The following is a 19928-nucleotide window of genomic DNA, read 5'->3' as shown; positions in this document are numbered from 1 at the left end:
AAATTTCCAGCCTTGAATTCTCTTTTCAGTTCACTTCATTCCATTATCATTCCATCTCTCCCCTACAAAGTTCTTTTTCTCCTCTCATTTGCCTTCATTTCCGCAGTCTCTCCCTCTCCTCTTTCAACTGTTGCTTCCTTTCTCTTTAGTCAGTTGCACCCTTTCCCTTCACTTACCTGTCCTCCACCACCTTCAGTCTTTTATTCCTCTCTCTTCCCACCCCAATTCCCCACTTCCCTCCCTCCTTCCCCTTGTTACCCTTCTCATTTCTTCCCTGCCTACCAGTTTTTCATCCTTTACAGCCGCCTCCTTTCTAGTTTATCCCTTTTCTTTATACCTCTCTCTTCTAGTTTTTTCTCTGCCCTCCAGTTATGCCCCACACACACTTTCCTCCCTCCCTTCCCTACACTTGATTCAGCTCCCCCCTCTCTCTCTCATTTCCTGAATCTGTCACATCACCTTCCTTCCTCCCCCTCTCCCAGTCTTTCACACCTCCTTCCCTTCCAGATCCGTCATCCATGCCAGCCACCCCCTCCCACCTTTCTGCCTCTTTCTGCTGCCACAGCTAAGAGAATAGTTACTGTTATCCGGAATATCCGCTCAAGACTCAGCAGCAGAGGGAGCATGCAAAAGGCAGAGGGAATGAAGAGACATCAGCCTAACATGAATTACTAGGGTTGCCAAGTGGCTCCAGGTTTTCAGCACAGAGTGATCCAGTTCTGGGTTTTGCCCCAATGCATACATGGACCTATAGTCTTGCCTTTCTGAAGGAATGCAACAGAAAATTCAGAACCACATGTGCCTGAATGCAGTGGGGTAAAACCACGACTGGATCAACCTGTCCTGAAAATCTGGAGTCAGGCGGCAACCCTAATTATTACAGCATTTACTATAACCTATCATGATATCCATTTTGCATAGTAAAACCAGTGATATAAATGGACGAGACTATCCAGTTACAACAGATTAGAAATAAAAAATTGGTCACTTCACCTCTTTTCCTAGGATCTACTGTAAATGATCAGGTTAACAAAAATGAAATCTGTCTTTTCATTTTTGTGGCGCTTCTGCTCTACAGCTTTTAGTGCAAATAAAATAAAATAAACAATGACACCAAGAAACTGGAAAGGAGCCATTAGAAAAATAATCATTCTAAAAGGATTTGTGCAAAGCAACATTATGCTGGTGGAATTTTCCATATGAGAAAAAAAAAAAAGATTTAAAGTTAGTGCAAACCAATTTCTTCAGTATTCCGTGCATGATTTTACGCTATTGCGCCTCATCAGTGAAGGTTAGCATATAACAGTACTGTAATTTGTGAAACTGAGTAATATTTACTGAAAGGCGTAGACATGAAAACATGACCTGTAAGCATGAAACACAGAGACATTCTTGGATGCAATTGCAATTTAGCACTAGAAGTGAGCTGGATAGAAAATTCGCATTTTGCCCAAAAGGTACTTCACACAACTGCATCTCCAATGTCATTACCACAGAATGTTTCCAATCATGTTACACCAGCTGCCAACATTTGCATCATCGTCTCAATGTGTGCATGCTCAGGAAGTGGCTGTTCTGTGAAGGACAGCAAAATAAAGTTCGGTTGAAGCCCAGTGGGCAGATAGGTAGGGCATAAAATATCTGAATGCCCCCCAAAAATGCCGATCTAGTGCGGAGGCCCCCATGCAACTTGTATTGCTCGTGGTGCTGTTGCTACATGGAGCCAAAACCGCCAAAAGGCCCTACACCCTGTTTTGACAGTGTGTGACTTATTTTCTTCCTCCACAGCATTTGTGTGTGTGTACGTGTAAGAGTTTGCTGTGGTGGATTTTCATGGCACAGTCCGCCAAGTCTCAACTCAAACCTTGCAGTGCTTGGTTGTGGAGCTGAACGGTCCACAGTTGTGGTTCCAGGGCTGTTCATCTTTTGTACCAAACTTCCACCTTGCCAAACTATATCGTCATACAGGTGAGAGACATCCTCCGATTCCCTTTCCTGTATTTCTATTCAGAGGGCAGTTTGGAGAACTTATTGACAGGCACTGGACACCATGCTTGACTTGGAAGAGGGTTGACCTGGCCCTTCCCCTCCTCTCTGCGTTATGTTTTTCTTCAGGTCGCTCTACGGTAGTGCACCACTGAATGTAGCAATGGGTAAGCAAAGCAGGGAGCAAAATTCAGACTGGTTTTGGGGAAACTGGTATGAAGGAGGTCTCCTCAGCGGTCTGGCTTCTTTGCTTTCAGGTTTGTAGCATGGAGAGATTTCGCACCTTCAAAGGGAAACAAAATAAGCATTTTCAGAGAGACTCCTGTGACTTTCTGACAGCACAAAGACCACAAAAAAATGTTTAAAAGGATTCTTGATAACATTGTAGACTAAAAATAGACAACATAAGCAAGACAGCCATCATGAGATTAAAATCAAGCATGGCAAGCGTTTCATGTTTTCAGTGGTAAGAAAATTATTTCTTATCTCCCATGCACAACAATGTAAGGTTCTTGTTGAAGGGCTGGACTGCTAGGTAATCTTCCAATGATCTGTTTTCAGCTATAGTATTCTTTGTGGGCATCATTATCCGGAACGGCAGACTGGCTTAAAAAGATTATGCTCTATCTGGTGCTGTTGAGGTAGGTACACACTGCACAAGAAAAATTGCCTGGCCATAAGAGTCCCTATCTGAGAGTTTAAAACCTGTGTTTGAGTTTGTGAGGAAGTAGGGATTACGCTCACATATTAGTAAGGTCTGACTTAGTTTTTGGGTATTTGGGTACTTGCCAGGTTCTTATGGCCTGGATTGGCCACTGTTGGAAACAGGATGCTGGGCTTGATGGACCCTTGGTCTGACCCAGTATGGCATTTTCTTATGTTCTTATGTGTACTTTGTAACATGCAGATGTTTCCTGAGTATTTTCAAAAGTGAACTTAGGCGCATAAGTTTGCTTTGAAAACCCCCAGGTAGTTGGCATAATACATGCATACATTCACTCATGTAAAGTTACACCTCCTCTCTTCGGAAGGCATACCTTAAGCACGTACACTTAGGCGCATAGGAGGTCATTTTCATAGGAGTTATGTGTGTAGCAATTTTCAAAAGCCATTTACTCGAGTAAAGTGCACTTATGCAAGAGGATCCTATGGACAATTCAATCGCGTTTACTGTAGCAATTTTCAAAAGCCTACTTATTTCAGTAAAGTGCATTTACACATAAGACTTTCCAGGACTTCACCCTTGTTGCGATCCCCCCTGCTGCTGCGCTGCAGGAGGTCTCTTACCTTCCTCCAGAGGCCGCTCTGAAGCCTGGGCCTCGCCTGCGCATCATCCAGGACTTGCTCCAGGGCCTGAGAGGCCTAGCTGTGCCTGTGGCTTGCATGCCTCAGCGTTTGGACTTCCTGTTGGGCGACGCCCTTCCCTAGGGGCTGGCCCGCAGCTCTCTACCCTAGTTATAGGACCAGTGGTGGGCGGTCCTGGCAAGCTCCTCCCCCAGGGAGTTGCCTTCTACCTCCAGTATTTAAGGACTTTCTGTTCACTGTTGTCTTGGATCTGAGCATTACAGTCGCCTGTAACCTAGCCGATCCAGGTCCTCCATGTTTGATTGCGCCTTGTCCTGTCTCTGCTTGATGTTCCTGATGTCCAGTGTCTCTGCCTTGATGCCTGTCTCTGACCCTGCCTAGATGTTTGTTCCTGTGCCTGCCAGCCGTAAGGGCTTCGGGATGTGAGTTTCCCAGCATCGGAGTCCTGTTCGCCTGGGTCTTCCCCGCGCCCTCCTCTCCGCGTGGTCCGCGACCAGCCTCCCAGGGCTGTGTAGGGCGCGTCTGGGACAGGGTGGTCCGTGACTCAGTCCCACGGGTGGGCTGAGTAGGGCGGCCCTGATGGACAGTGCAATGTTCCCGTCCAGCCTTGTCTACAGTGTCTGCTTCAGCCTGTACCCTGATGTCTTCCTCTGCCAGCCGAGGGGCTTCGGATGTGAGTATCCCAGCATCGGAGTTCCTACTCGCCTGGATCCTTCTAGTGTCTCGCTTCAGCCCTTGTCCTGATGTCTCCGTCTGCTTCAGCCTGCTTCTGCCCTGTCTGATGTTGTCTGTTTAAGGACTCTGTCTGCCCTTGCCTCTGTCCGGCCTGCTGCCCATTGCCGTTCCCTGCGGCAGGTCCGAAAGGGCCGGGAACAGTCGGAGGACCGTTCATTAGTCAACTTCCCCGTGTTGGCTACCATGGGCATGCAGGTCCGGCTGAGGGCCGGACTCCCTGTTTCTGTTCTTGCCTGCCTGGCTCACCATGCCTGCTCAGCTCACCTCCCACGGTGTGGCCTTGGGCTCCTCCTGGGGTCCTGCCGTGGCCCAAGGGCTCACCACCCGCCCGAGACGACCGCGCCCGCGCGCGCTCGTAACAACCCTACATTCGAACAGACAAGCTCTTAGATTAGCACTCCAATTCCTTAGTCAGATTTTCTCTTGCCCTCATTAGAGCCTACTATTTATTGTTGTATAATTCATTATGTACTTAGAACCTTAGTCAGTTTTTCTCTGGCCCCTCAATAGAGCCTATTATTTATTGTTGTCTATCTAATTATGCACCTAGAACAGTGGTTCTCAACCTTTCTAATGCCGTGACCCCGTAATACAGTTCCTCATGTTGCGGTGACCCCTCGCCCCGCCCTCGCCCTGCGAGGGCGGGGCTTTGGTCATATGGGGTGGGGTTATGGATGGGGTTGGATTTTAGTGCATACTTATTTATTATGACATTTATAAACAGAACCACCACTCCTCATAAAACAATAAAATTAAGAAACATAAAGCATCAGTTATAATAGTAAAACCATACTAATAAAAGAATATTTTAAAATTACTGATAAATAGAATTTCTATTAATTAAAATCATATACATTTTTATAATTTCCCAAACACCAATAATATTTCAAAACAGCACATATATCAAATAACACCCAATAATTAAAACTAATAAGGATTTTAAAAAGCCCCTGCTGTCCATACATGGGAGCTCTTGATTTCCAGTCACCCTGATATTGTCGAGGATTAGGAGGTTATCTTCTCTCTCTCACATACACTGTCACATACATACACATTCATGCTCTTATACCCACCATAACCTTTCGCTCTCACAGACACTGATACACTCTCAGGGTGTAAGACACTCTCCCACCCCCCCCACTCACACACACACACTCTTACTCCCCTGGATTTTCTCATACACACTCATGCTCTCACTCTTACTGGCTCCCTCACAACCTCAGAGCCTCTCAGATAAAACTCTATGCAGCAGAAATAATGCTGAATGTTGAGAATTGTGTTATGCAGACTAATCTGGAAAATGCACTAATTTCTACATGAGTCATAATGAATCAGTCCTCAGCTGCAGGCATCAATTGATTATCCTGGCTCCCTTAATGTTTGCCAAATACAGTTCATGTGTAACAGCAATCCTAATTCTCCACCAGATCAAGCTGATTCACATCCCACTTCATACTTTGTCACCTCCAGCTGAGTCAAACAATTAATCTAATTACTGCCACTGCTGCCCACGTGGCTATTGGGGAGGCACTGATTGCTGCTATTGGCACTGAAGCCCATTCTGCTGCCTCCTCTGTGCAGGCCCGTGGGTTCCACTTCCTCCATGTTGATCTCGTACATTGTGAGATCCGCTATAGAGAAAGTGCTACTCTGCACATTCCCAAAGATTACATTGTGTCAATCAGTAAAAAGTAATTTATTTTTTTTTACATCTGCTTCCCTTTCTAATTTTTTGCCATTTCCTTTTATATTTGCCTTTTTTTCTATTCTTTTCTCTCCACCTGTCTTCTTCCCTTCAAACACACAGTCAGGTTCTCATTCTCACATGCATTTCTCTCTCACACACACACATACACAGGCTCTCACTGGCACAGGCTGTCTGAGTCTCACACACAGGCTCTCTCACACCCCCACATGCTGCCTTTCTCAAGCACAGGCTCTCACTCTTACATGCTGTCTCTTTCACACACACAGAGGCTCTCACATGCTGTCTCTGCAAACACACACAGTCTCTCAACTCATCTCATACTCGCACACACCTCTCTCTCACCTCTGGGCCTCTTCTTTACGGGTTGCCACAGGATGGGCTCTGCAGTGGCCCTAGTCTTCCCGGCCCCGCTGCTCCTCTTCTGCACGCGGCTGACGCGCCTCCTCCTTCCTTCCCGTGCGGCTCCGGCAACATTTGTCTTCCGGGGCAGGGCAGGAAGGAAGTAGGAGGAGCACCTGCAGTGGCTGATACACCTCCTTCCTGCCTGCGCGGCTCCAGCAACATACGTCACTGCGACGCGCTAGCTTTTTGGGCCATGTCTCTTCCCTTTTGGGGCAGTGGTGTAGCCAGAATTGATTTTTTGGGTGGGCACAAGGTTAACATGGGTGGGCTGTAGGCATGCAGGTCTACTAGTTGCTTTTTTTTACTGATAAATAATGCCAAATTATGCAGCATAGCATTCACATCTACGCCTAAGTATGAGGTTTACTTAATGATACAAACATAATTCACGGTGATTTGTGGTACTTTAGCCTTCTTATTATTACTATTTTATACACGGCTCCTACCTGTCCATAAATTTTGAGAGAGCGGTTGTGTTGCTTATATTTAAATTGCTAACATCTCAAAATATAGATATATATTTTTACCTTTGTTGTCTGATCTTTGTATTTTTCTAATCAGTTGGTCCTGGTCTCTTTTTCCCATTTTTTCCCTTATAGCTCATTTCCTAATTCCTTTTCAGTGTCTTTCTTCTATTACTGTCTTCTTCCCTTCCACACACACACACACACACAAACACACATACAAGCTTTCTCTCACAGACTCCCTCTCACACACTCAAGCTGTCACTCTCATATGCTCTCTCCCCCCCCCCCCAAGCTCACATTCTCTGCAGACACACATACAAGTTCTCACTTTCTCACCCCTCCCCAGGCTTATATTCTTATGCACACACAGACGCACATCCAGGCACCCATTCTCACCCACACACATAAACCCAGACTCCCATTCTCACCCACAAACCCATGCTCCCAGTCTCACCCACACATATTCAAGCTCCCATTCTCATCCATACATATACACATTTAAGGTCCTATTCTCACCCACACATACACACATTCAAGCACCCATTCTTATCCACATATTCAAGCTTCCATTCTCACCCACCCACACAAACCCAGGTTCTCATTCTCACCCATATATACACACATTCAAGCTCCCATTCTCACCCACCCACAAACCCAGGCTCCCATTCTCAACCACACATACACACATTCGAGCTCCATTCACCCACATATTCAAGCTTCCATTCTCACCCACATACACACCCAGGCTCCAGTTTTCACCCACACACACTCCCATTCTCATCCACACATACACATTCAAGCACGTGCACAGCTTCCGCTTTCTCCCCCAGAGCAGGAAGATCAGCTGCCTCTCCTGCTGCCACAGGCCTCCTGCTATCTTCGGGCGTCGGGCCGAACTTCCTGTTGGGGGGGGGGAGCGGAAGCGCAGCGCACAACGTCCGCTTCCTCCCTCCCCCCCCCCCCAAGCAGGAAGATCGGCCCAACGCCCGAAGATAGCAGGAGGCCGGTGGCAGCAGGAGAGGCAGCTGATCTTCCTGCTTTGGGGGAGGAAGCGGAAGCTGCACGCGGCGCTTCCGCTCCCCCACCCCCAAACAGGAAGTTCGGTGGGCCGTTTGGCCCGAAGATAGCAGGAGGCCGGTGGCAGCAGGAGAGGCAGCTGATCTTCCTGCATTGGGGGAGGAAGCGGAAGCTGCACGCGGCGCTTCCACTCCCCCCCCCCCCCCTGAACAGGAAGACCGGTTGGCCATACGGCCGCAGCAGCGCTTCCCCATGTGTGCCGTGATGGCGCGCGAGGCGTGGGTTCTCTTGTTCGCTGTCGCGGGGATGGGATCCCGCGACAGCCTTGCAGTTCCGGTGCCAGTTGGGTGGGCCTGGGTCTAAGTTGGGTGGGCACCTGCCCACCCAGGCCCACCCGTGGCTACGCCACTGTTTTGGGGTTGGAGGAGGCAGGTCGCCAGCTTCGCCCCACCTCCCTGCAGCAGCCGCGGCGCCGCGGACCGGCAAAAAACCCCAACGGCCCGGTACTGGTCCGCGGACCGGTGGTTGGAGACCTGCTTTAGGCGACCCCTGCGTTTTGGTCGTTCGACCCCCGCCGGGGTCGCGACCAGGTTGAGAACCGCTGACCTAGAACCTTAGTCAGTTTTCTCTGGTCTTTCAATAGAGCTTATTTATTGTTGTTTTGTCCCTGTTTCGCTGCTCCAAGTTATTTTATTCCTGTTATATGTAAAGCATTCTTACATGCCAATTTGTTATACTGTAAACCGAAGTGATATGTAATCTTCTACATGAATATTCGGTATATAAAAGTGTTAAATAAATAATAAATAAATGAAACTCAATTTTAAGTGTGTAAATGCTTTTTAAAATCAGGCCCAAACCTTTTAAAATCAAAAAGTAATTGCATAAGGGCCAACTCTATCCCAATGCCCCTCTCACTCCCAGAAAGCCTCTCCTCGGTGCGAGTGAAAGTATGTGTGAAGCCAAGCAGTGCACGCACTTTTACAGGTACTGAGCTGGAGGGGGGGGGGGGGTTCAGTTTTAAAGCAGCCCATTTGCCACATAACGCAGTGTTTTTTTGCACAGAAATGGCTTTGCAAACAAGCCCCTTAATGACAGCTGATTGTGGGTGGGGATGGAAACAGGATCTGCAGATTTCACAGCTTCAGTCACTAGATTAAACTGCCTGGCTTGTGAAGGTTGATAGCCTGGAGCTGTAGGGTTTTTGCTTTCACCTTAAAGCACACACATATCTAAAATTCACTTTGAAAAAAACAGGCTCTGTCTGCCTTTTGTCTGTGAAAAGAGGAAATGAATTACTAAACCTTAAACAACAGGCACCATGCATGAGTAGACTTAGAAAGAATAAGCATCAAGCACATGTTTCAGGGCATATAAATACTGTATATATAGATAGTAAATGCTATGGAGTTCCACATTATATATAATATGCAATGCTTAACAAAACTGAAACAGCAGGTGCACCAAATGCAAGCAGCTTTTTGATAACAATGGAACACGTTTTCCTCTGCAGCTGCAGCAAACTAGTATAGTTTGCTTCACATTACATTATGTGCTTCTTTCCTGGGCAGCGTAATAAGCTATTTGAATTCATTCAGCACCTTGCATCCAAAAAGAAAAATCAGCCATATACTTTTCTAAAATGTACAAAGCATAATTTTGGTGCCTGGACTGTGTGGCAGCCTCCAAAGAGGAGAAGAAAGACGAAAATTAAGAATTATCCCCCTCTTAACTGTACTAAGATAGGGAAAGTAACTTACCTAGAGCCGGACAGAGCAGGGACTTAAACTTACTTCTCAGTTCTCTAGTTGTGCATTTATGGAGTATTACTGCATACCAGGGAATATTTTACTAGTCTCATTTCATTGTATTTTGAGTCACTAGGTTTTAATGTGAAATTAAGTAGCAACCCCTGAAATGGTTATTAAACCTTAAATCAGATGTTTGCAAATAAATAATTCAGGTGGGCCTAGTTAAGCTCAAAGTAAAGTCTGGAATAACTCAGATTGATATATAATAGAAATCTTTAAATATTCTCTTTATGTGACTAGTGAGTTGTACAGATATCTTCCAATAGTCAACCAAGCAAAATAAGTCTCAGCACTTGCTAGATAAAGTGATTTGCCCATAGTCAGAGAGCCAAAATTCAGATCTAGGATTTAAAAATCACACACATTAAAACTATAAGATCAGGGGTTCCTGACATCTAGGTTGGAGTAAAATATGGATCTCATTAATGACTAACAACTGGTAACAAATTGATGTTCCAATAAGTACAGCAGCAGCAAAAAAACACAGAACAGTTGGGTGCCATTTTAACACCACCATCCTGTCTGTTTTGCTTCCATTTGTAAATTATGAGGATTCCTGTAGCTAGCCTGCAGTTGCTACAGGCTTTCCACATATCCTTGTGCACTTTGATTTATTATTTCCCCTACTCCTGGATCATAAACTTGACTGAGCTGAGTAAAAAGGAAGTGATGCACCAAAAGCTGAGAGAAAAACAGTCTCCAAAAAGCATGGCAGTCAAGATTGTTGGGGGAGGAGGTGAAAATACAAGATCATGAATCTGATGTTAAACTGGGGTCAGCGTCTAAAATTAGCTTAGATTTTAAAAAATAATTTTTTTCCTCCGCCTTCCTCTTCACTATTCTTAAGCTATCCTTGTTACAGTGTCTGTTCCACGGCTCTGACTCTATGCACTAGGCATTCCCACCAATCTTTCACTTACAGGCTGATACAGTACAGTGCGCTCCGACGGAGTGCACTGTTAACCTGTCATTGGACGCGCGTTTTCCCTTACCCCTTATTCAGTAAGGGGTGGAAAATGCGCGTCCAACCCGCCAAACCTAATAGTGCCCTCAACATGCAAATGCATGTTGATGGCCCTATTAGGTATTCGCGCGCGATTCAGAAAGTAAAATGTGCAGCCAAGCCGCACATTTTACTTTCAGAAATTAGCGCCTACCCAAAGGCACAAGATGCTCCTACCAGGGACAGGGGCCGACCAATGGCACCGGTAGCCCCTGTGACATAGTAAGGTCAAAGGCTATCGGCGCCATTTTGAATACCAGCAGCTGACGGCGTGAGTGCAATAGATGGCTCCCGGACCCCCCGCTGGACCACCAGGAAGTTTTGGTAAGTCTTGGGGGGTCAGGAGGATGGGGGTTGTAGTTAATTAAATTTTAGCAGGGAAATGAATAAGAATGAACGCATGAATGGATCGGGGGCCCCCCTTGCCGAATGCAATGTATCTGCCCCCGACGAATATGAATACTGAATGCAACGTATGCGGTCCCTCTGCACATCCCTATAACTTAATGCATGTTTTTTGCCACCTAAACTATAAATATTGCAGAAACAGCGCCCACAATAAAAAAGGGGATGTGGTTAGGCATCCACAAGAGAGAGAGAGAGAGAGAGAGACTCTGTAGAGGCTCACATTTAAGTTTACTATTTATACCACTGTAAGAGGGGGCACTAGTAACTCAGGGTAAGGTAGGTTTTGGGAGCAGTTTTACATGCACAGTCAGAGGTACGAATAGCACAGTTGTCATCAGTGAAGATTTTCTGTCATTTGGAATGATGATAGGTAAAAAGAGTTGATTTCTACAATGTACTCTCTACAGTGGCTCTCTCTCTCTCACCGTTTCATCCACTAACACATTCTACAGCTCGCCATGATAACCGATCCAACATTTTTACACATAAAACCCAGTTCTGTGTGTGAAAGTCAGCTTTTGAAAATTACTTGAGAGGTTGTATGTGTAAAAGTTTGTGCAAAAGCGATTTCCTCTTCGCAGGGATGGAGTTGGTGGCGAGGAAATAATTTATGCGCACACTTTCAATTTTCGAAAGTATGCGCATAAATGTATGCGTAAACATTTACACATGCTCTCAAGCAGACCCAAATGTGTGCACATTTGCCACACTGAGTTCCGCATAAACCCACATATTTTCAAAGTGGACTTCTACGCATGTCTGCTTTGAAAATTTGGACTTAACTCTGTGTGTACTTTCAGCTCTGCATGGGCTGTTGTACACTTACCCTTCCTACGTGCTACAAATAAAAAGTACATTTAAAAATTTGAGAGTGTTTCTGAGCTCTCTCTCTTCACCTGGGAGCTCAGACCTGAATAGGCAGCAGCATATGACTTGATTAATTCTCTTTAGACAAAAAGAAGTTCACTGAAAATATGTCAAAGGTATATGGCCTTATGCACTCACAGGAATAGAAGACAGAGATAGAGGGACAAATGTATAATCTTTAATTGGCAACAAAATAGTTAACTAGGTCAGTAGGGAAGGCAGCAATAAGGAAGAAAAGAGGCAGAAAAAGAATTAAAGAAGTCAAACCTGCCAAACAATTCATATAACAGATAATGTATTTAATTTAAAAAAAAAATGGAAATCTTTAATATATCACTGCAACTCTAATTATAACACACACACACATAAAAAGACAAAAATGTGAACCCGTTCACAAAACATATTCAAAATTGTATTAAAAGATAAGTCCCGAATGCCTACTTCAGGGTAACTTTGTAAAATGAATTAAGTAGTGCCTTCTCAAGACCAAGGATATTTTTTGTTGTAAAAACTGGAAATTCTAGAAGAGAGTAAAATCATGTGGAGCTGCTTCAATGTACATGCATATATTTCTTGAAGTGACTCAATAAGTTTGCCTCATTCCACTGGCTTAGTCTCATTCATAAATCTTCAAAACAGGGGATGAAGCAGGTGACATTGATTACAGACACTTCAGCACAGCATCTTCTATAATATCCAGTATGTCCGTACTGCTTTAAATTCCTGTAACCCAACCACCCTGTCGGTTACCATACAATAAGCCCTGGGAAGTGTTAGATAGAATAGGTTTTAGTGAATGGGGGGAGGATCCAATCAAATTCAGCTCCTTCCTTCAAGGGGTCTGGGAATGGCCTTCCCCTGAGAGGCTTTATTACACCTCTCTCCCAGGAGTCTGCGGGCAGTCCTTTATAAGTTGTGGAGAGTATGTGCTTATCCTTTTTGTGCTTTTCAGGCCCAGTCAGAGGAAATAGGCTGGGATTCCTGACCAGGGTCGGGAGGGAGATCCTGCCAGTCTACTCCCTAGCTGGCAGGATCTCCTTCGATTGGAAGCCAGTGTAATTCAGCGAGGAACACTCGCTGAATTACACTGGTTTCCAATCTAACAAAGAGTACAATATAAGGCTTTATGTATTATTCATAAACTAATCCATGAGGCAAAAGCTGACTGGCTTAACACTGCACTACACGTACACGTCCCGCAAAGAAACCTGAGATCAGCTAATAAGGCTCTACTAACTGTCCCCTCGGTTAAAACAGCAAGCCTCACGCACGTAAGGGAAAGAGCACTATTTCTGGCTGGCCCTGTGCTATGGAACACCATGCCACTCAAAATTAGGCTGCAGAGAAATTTAAAAATATTCAAAACAAATCTGAAAACCTGGCTCTTTAAACAAGCTTTTTATAAAAAAGATAAAGAGAAGGAGAAAAACAGTTGATTAACAAGGACGCACCAATATTGAAGTTGTTTCTTGTAACATACAAATGCATATTAAGGTTAAATATAAACCGCCTAATTTGGTCCCAATATACAAGCTTAACTTACACACATAGTTTATTATATTAAAATGTTACCGTACTATGATGGCACATGATTAAGTTGTAATCTATACCATTCCTTTTATTATCGTGCCTTACTGTAAACTGTTATGATGGTTATCTAACTTAATGACGGTATAGAAGAATTTTTAAATAAATAAATATACTCCTCCGGGTTGTTTTTGGGATTTCCAGGATTTCATGGTAGGAGCCTCACTGGACACCTGGACATTTTTTTGGATTCAGAGTATGGAGAACCCTATATCTGGGATGCCTAGGGATAGGGACGACCTGCCCTCAGAGGTGGTAGTGACCCATTGTAACGAGTAACTCCGGTGTTATATTGGGTTAAGGGAAAGGGACATTGAGGCATCCAGGAGGAAGATTTTTTTTTTTTTGCTGCCCCCTTCCTTCCTGCATTGGAGCAGGGTAAGAAACCTGCATCGAGGGATCCTTCCCATAAGGGATCCTGAGGGGAGACTGAGGCTATATAATTCTAAGGAAGTAGAAGAACTACTCACCATGAACACAAGAGCTACAAAGATCTTGGAGGACCCCTATCTGGAGTCTTCAGCCCCTGGGGAGAGAGAAAGTTTACTCTCTGTGAAAGGACAACATGTTTGGCAACTGTGGAGGGGGTTTTCCTGACCATCTTAAAGGTTACCCTGTCAACTGGGGCCTCCTCTTCACTTAATTCGGAAGAAGGCTAGGATCCCTTGCCTACTGAAAGACTGCTGCACAGATAGAGATGAATATTGTAACCAAGGAAAGAAGAGACTGTGGTGCTGGAAACATATTTATTGCACCATTCCCTGTACATACCCAGATCAGTCCAGACTGCTGGATTTTGCCTCCCTTCCAGCAGATGGAGACAGAGAAAAACTTGTAGAGCACTCCCTATTAGACCGGTGTGCCACCTGCATCTCCTCAGTATAATCAGTCTCAAAGCAGAAAACTAATAATGTTGCAGACTACCTTAACAGATCAACAAGACAAACCAGGTAATTATGGAAATAAGCCCAATCTTGGACAACGTGAATATAAAAAGAGTAACGTATCATCTTCTTCTGATATCTTCAGCCACAAAAACTAAGTAGTAGAGTGGACTCTCAAGAAAAAAACTGAGCGATAAACCCTCGTTAAGGGAGGGTGTCTTGACTGATCCGTGGTACTACAGGAACGAAAATTATCAGGTAAGAACTGATTTTCCTTTCCCTGTACGTACCCGGATCAGTCCCAGACTGCTGGGATGTACCAAAGCTTCCCTACGCAGGGTGGGACCTCGAGAGTCCCACTCGAATGACTCCGCTGCCAAAATTACTAACGTCCGGAGCCTGGACGTCCAGTCGATAATGATGGGCAAAAGTATGCAACGTCTTCCAGGTCGCCACCCTGCAGATTTCCTGTGGCGAGACTAAGTGACACTCAGCCCATGAAGCGGCCTGAGAATGCAAAGAGTGTGCCTTTAACCCCTCAGGTATAGGCCAGCCTCGACAGATGTAAGCAGACGAAATAGCTTCCTTCAACCATCGTGCAATAGTCGCCTTGGACGCATGTTGGCCCTTCTTTGAGCCATTCCGCAAGACAAACAAATGATTGGAAACCCTGAATGAATTCGTGACCTCCAGATAGCGCAGGAGAACTCGGCAGACATCTAAACGCTTCAACTCCCGAGCATGCGGCGCCTCCGACAGTAAGTATGAAAATGCCGGAAGCTCCACAGACTGGTTCTCATGGAAAGAGGAGACCACCTTTGGCAAAAATGACAGAACTGTCGTAAGAGAGACATCCGAATCAGAGATACGCAGAAAAGGATCCTGGCAAGAAAGCGCCTGAAGCTCAGATACCCTGCGAGCTGAACAAATAGCCACCAAAAATACAGTCTTTAACGTGAGGTCCTTTAAGGTAGCCCGTTTCAACGGCTCAAAGGGAGCTTCACACAAGGCCTTGAGCACAAGATTAAGGTTCCACATTGGACAAACATGACGGACTGGGGGACGCAAATGTTTCGCCTCCCCGAAGGAAGCGGACGATATCCAGATGCGACACCAACTAAGTACCATGCATTTTACCTAGAAGACACCCCAAAGCCATTCGTGGACTTGCAGGGAACTGAAAGACAATCCTTTGGCTAAGCCCTTCTGCAAGAAAGCTAGCACCTATGCAATGGAAGCCTGATGGGGAAAAACACCCTGATCCTTACACCAGGATTCAAACACCTTCCAAATCCTAACATATGTCAGTGAGGTAGAAGGTCTACACTCTTGGAGTAGTAAACATGTCCTCCGGATAACCCTTTTTTCTCAACCATCGCCTTTCAAAAGCCAGGCCACTAGACAAAAGTGATTTGCCTGATTGAAAAATATAAGGCCCTGCCGTAGTAGATTGGGAAGATGACCTAACCGCAGGGGAGTGTCCACCGTGAGATTGACAAGGTCTGCGAACCACGGGTGTCGAGGCCACTCCAGAGCCACCAGGATCACCCTCCCTGGATGGACCTCTATCTGGCGAAGCATCTTGCCGACCAGTGACCAGGGTGGGAAGGCATAGAGAAAAACTGTGGTACTACAGGAACAAAAATTATCTGGTAAGAAATAATTTTCCTTTATTCAGTGTTTACAGTAGACTTTAATTTTGAACACCAATCCAGTGGCTCCAGCATGTTTATTTGGGCACTCAGCACACAATGAATAAAGAAAGGGAGTCAGTCACTCCTGCATTGGGACCTAAAGAAACTCTTTCCCCTTCAACCTAAAGGATCCACACCCTGGGGAAAGAGGCACAGAAAGAGCTAGTCAGGGTTCCTGCCCCAAATAAGTTATGGCCCCACCTATGCAGGATGCGCACACTGGGGTGAGGTTATATTCCTGAGAGCCAATATGCAATGTGTGCTTTTATTAGTTATAATCAGAGTTGCATTGATATATTAAAGTTTTTCATTTTTTAAATTAAATACAGAGGGGTCAATATTCAGTGGCAAGTTATCTGACTAAATGCTGGCTTTTCAATATTTCCTCCACTTAGCCAGCTATTTGGTTGGATAACTCATCTGCTAAAATTTAGCTGAATTATGTAGGGGTGCTCTGGAAGAGAGATAAGTTAGTCGGATTAGTCATCCGGCTAATTCTGAAATTTAGAATTAACCAGAAAACTGATCCGGCTAACTCTAGTCATGCTATAGACAGCCAGATAAACTTATCTGACTTTCTTAAAGGTAGCCAGACTGTGACAACTTGGTGACAGCAGCTTGGTAACAGCCAGAATCAGGCGGCAAACACTGGCTGTTACCTTTTTGTACAATTTATTTACATTGAATAAAAAGTTCCAAACTCAAATCAAGCAGTGCAGCTCACCTTAGCTTTAGGTAGTACACAAATCAACTCCAAATAAGCAGTAGAGCTTTCCTTAACTCCAAGTAATTCACAATCTTAACAGAGCAGGATTTTTACCTTTATGTCTGTCACAAACCTTAGAGGTAATCACTCCTTGCATATAGTGAGATTCTCTCAGCTTCCCCATGCCTTCTCAAGCTCTCTGGGCCTGGGTTCTTATAGTAGGGTGAAGAGCACCTCCCTTCTCCCAGAATCCCTTGCTGCGTTCTGCCTTAAGGAGGACTGGGTTAACAGCCCAAACCGGGCTCCTTAAGATAGAGTGAGGGGAGTTGTCGCTCACACAGATATATTCAATAGTGCAGCTGCACCACTGAATATCCCTTCAAAGTTACCGGATAAGTTTATCCAGCTAACTTTGCAATCTGGCTAGTGACTGAATATTAACCCCACTGTTATCTTTCTGATATATCAATTGTTTAGTTTAGCAGTTTAAGGGCCTCATTTACTAAGCGTTTTTTTCCCCATAGAAACAGAATGGGAAAAAAGCCTTAGTAAATCAGGCCCCAAGTTTGTCTTTCTGTAGCTTTTTTTTTCCTTCGTGGTGGTCAAGCTGCTTCTATTTTTTGGCAATAAGAATCTGTTCCTACCTGGTGACACTCTGTAGAATTTTCCGTTCATCCTGATCCAGGCACACAGCAAAGGTGCAGTTGACGCCAATGATTTGGGCTTTGTCTACTTTAATCTGAGACACACTGATCTGCAGGAAGAGCACATAGTCACATTTTTCCCCCATCCAATGATAGTTTTTATATGCTAATGATTTGTGAGTTGGCTTGACAGCATTAGAAGAAGAACTTCTTATTTTTTTTTAATTGATCTGCAGAATAGATACCGCATAAGCCATGGTAAAACTGGCTGGCCCTGCCACAGTGCCTGTTCTGCAGGGAGCATCCCTTGGGACAAGGAGATAGTCCAGTCTGTGTATCCATTTAGTCCCTGAACTCTTCTAAGTAAAAATCAATATCAGTTATGGTAGGAATTTCATTGAAAACCAACTTAAACAATATGATCATCAGCAGATTTCACCACTGAAAGACCATTGGCTAATGCCAATCGTTAGGCATATTTTATTTATCTTTCATTTTTTATTCTGCAGTTACAAAAGTTAGCTCATAGCAAACCACAAATGAAAAAAAACAAAAACAAAATATATAACAATATATAAAAGTACACAACCAAAATAGTAATTAAACATGACAATAACAGTAAATATGGCAATATCAATAGTTTAGTATACAAACTCAAATAACATATAATTTAAACAGTAATAATAATTTAAATACATATATATATATATATATATATATATATATATATATATATATATATGACAAATCAAATACAATAAAATAAAACTGCAGATTAAAAATAATCTAATTATTAGCATGGAAAGGCAGGCGAAAAAAGCTTTTGCATGCTCAGCTACTTAGGCACGCGGTACACAAAGGAGGAAGAGAGCAAAAACTGTCTTGAATAAGAAGTGATATCCTACATGCTTTATAGTTGGCAGCTAGGAAATATCTGCCAACAGATATTTCCTGTTGGCAGATATTTCTGGGAGTAATTGGGCATACTGGATGGGCCATCTTCTTTTATATTACTATGTTACACCCATGTGGGAGGAGAACTAGACAAAATATATTTAGAGCTTAAAGACATAAATGTGTTACTTTTATATTTGAAACATATTCAAATTTGCTGTACTTCTGCAATGTACTATTGGCTGGGTTTCTGGATAAAAGCATTCATTGCCAACAATTCAGAATGTGAGGAAGAGAAATGAGATCTCATATTCCTGTACTCAAATCTTTGCACTTGTTGCCTCTCCACCTTAGAGTGCCATTTTAAAGTCATGCTGCTTATATTTAAAGCCTTTCATAACTGTGGTCTACTTTATTTTAAGAACCTGCTGCTGGATAATGCTCCTGTTCGGTGTTTAAGATCTTCACAAAAATCTTTTTTTACATTCTGATGTAGAACTGGTTTCTACCAGAAAGGAGGTCTTTTTCAGCTCTGGCTCCTACCCTATGGAACTCCTTTTCCAGAGAAGTTCCTCAAACTTCTGAGCTGTTATTCAGGAAAGCCGTACAAATAAATCCCCTGTTTAGTTCACTCCTCAGCACCTCTCCAGTCCCATATTTAACTACAAGGACCCAAGATAATCTAGAACCATCGACAACAGTGCGGATGCACCTGAACATCCAGTCTCCCAGGGCTCCCTGACCTTTCTGGCTAGCACTCTGCCACTACCAACCAAACCAACACAAGAAGCATGTAGCCTAGCAGATAGATCTAGCTATATGAGTGCTATGACTTCTAAGTTATTCATGTGCTTGCAGGCTGCCAGACCGATCTAGCTGAGTGATTGCCTGCACTTATGTTAGGACTTCTGGTCATTATTGTACTGTTAATTCTTACAACACAGTCTGCTAGACTGACCCAACTGCAGGGATGCCTGCATTTTGGTAGGACTTTTAACATTTCATATTACTCGCTTTGCTATTCATTCTCTAATCATTTGACTATAGCACTTTAAAAACACTTGAAACATTTACTGCTAGATCATGCTTCTGCTAGGTTTTCACTGTTTTTGTAAGCATGGATCCTCTGTATTTATCCCATGCCTTCTTGAAACGTGTTGCTGTTTTTGATACGCCACCTGCTCCAGGCACTCCATTCATCCACCACTTTTTCCGTGAAAAAATATTTTCTGAAGCTGTTCCTGAATCTACTCCCTTTGGGGTCTCATCTCATGACCTCTTTTTCTAGAACTTCCTTTCCATTTTTTTTCTAGAACTTCCTTTCCATTGAACAAGGTTTATTTCTTGTGTATTATTAATACTTTTTAAGCAATGGTTACTTCAAATTACATACTCAAAAGATTAAAACCCCTCCTATTCTCTAAAGATTTTAGAATTGTCTTACAGGCACTTGTCTTATCAAGATTAGACTACTGTAACTCACTATTCTTAGGCCTTCCCGCAAATATAACAAGACCATTGCAACTTCTGCAGAACTCTGCAGCTAGACTCTTGACAGTTACTAGAACAGTGGTTCTCAACCCTGTTCTGGGGACCCCCCCCCAGCCAGTCGGGTTTTCAGGATATCCACAATGAATATGCATGAGAGACAATTTGCATGTTATGGAGGCAGTGTATGCAAATTGTCTCTCATGCATATTCATTGTGGATATCCTGAAAACCCGACTGGCTGGGGGGGTCCCCAGGACAGGGTTGAGAACCACTGTACTAGAAGATCTGAACATATCACCCCAATATTAAAAGAACTTCA

General features: G+C 44.0%; 1 protein-coding gene across 1 annotated transcript in view; it reads right to left on the bottom strand.

The window, feature by feature from the left end:
* Positions 1–920: 920 nt before the first annotated feature.
* The window catches only part of PIK3R5 (phosphoinositide-3-kinase regulatory subunit 5), a 231083-nt gene continuing 212075 nt past the window's right edge, over positions 921–19928 (bottom strand). Inside the window, exons 18-19 of the mRNA XM_029600332.1 lie at positions 17225–17334; positions 921–2269 (exon numbers count right to left, since the gene is read on the bottom strand). Of these exons, the coding sequence (XP_029456192.1) occupies positions 2122–2269; positions 17225–17334 (258 nt within the window). The 3' untranslated portion in view covers positions 921–2121. The remainder of the gene's footprint in view (positions 2270–17224; positions 17335–19928) is intronic.

This window comes from Rhinatrema bivittatum, chromosome 4 (assembly GCF_901001135.1).
Source record: "Rhinatrema bivittatum chromosome 4, aRhiBiv1.1, whole genome shotgun sequence".
Classification (NCBI taxonomy): domain Eukaryota; kingdom Metazoa; phylum Chordata; class Amphibia; order Gymnophiona; family Rhinatrematidae; genus Rhinatrema; species Rhinatrema bivittatum.
The sequence above is the reverse complement of the archived record's forward strand: the minus strand, read 5'-3'. Positions and strand labels throughout refer to the sequence as shown.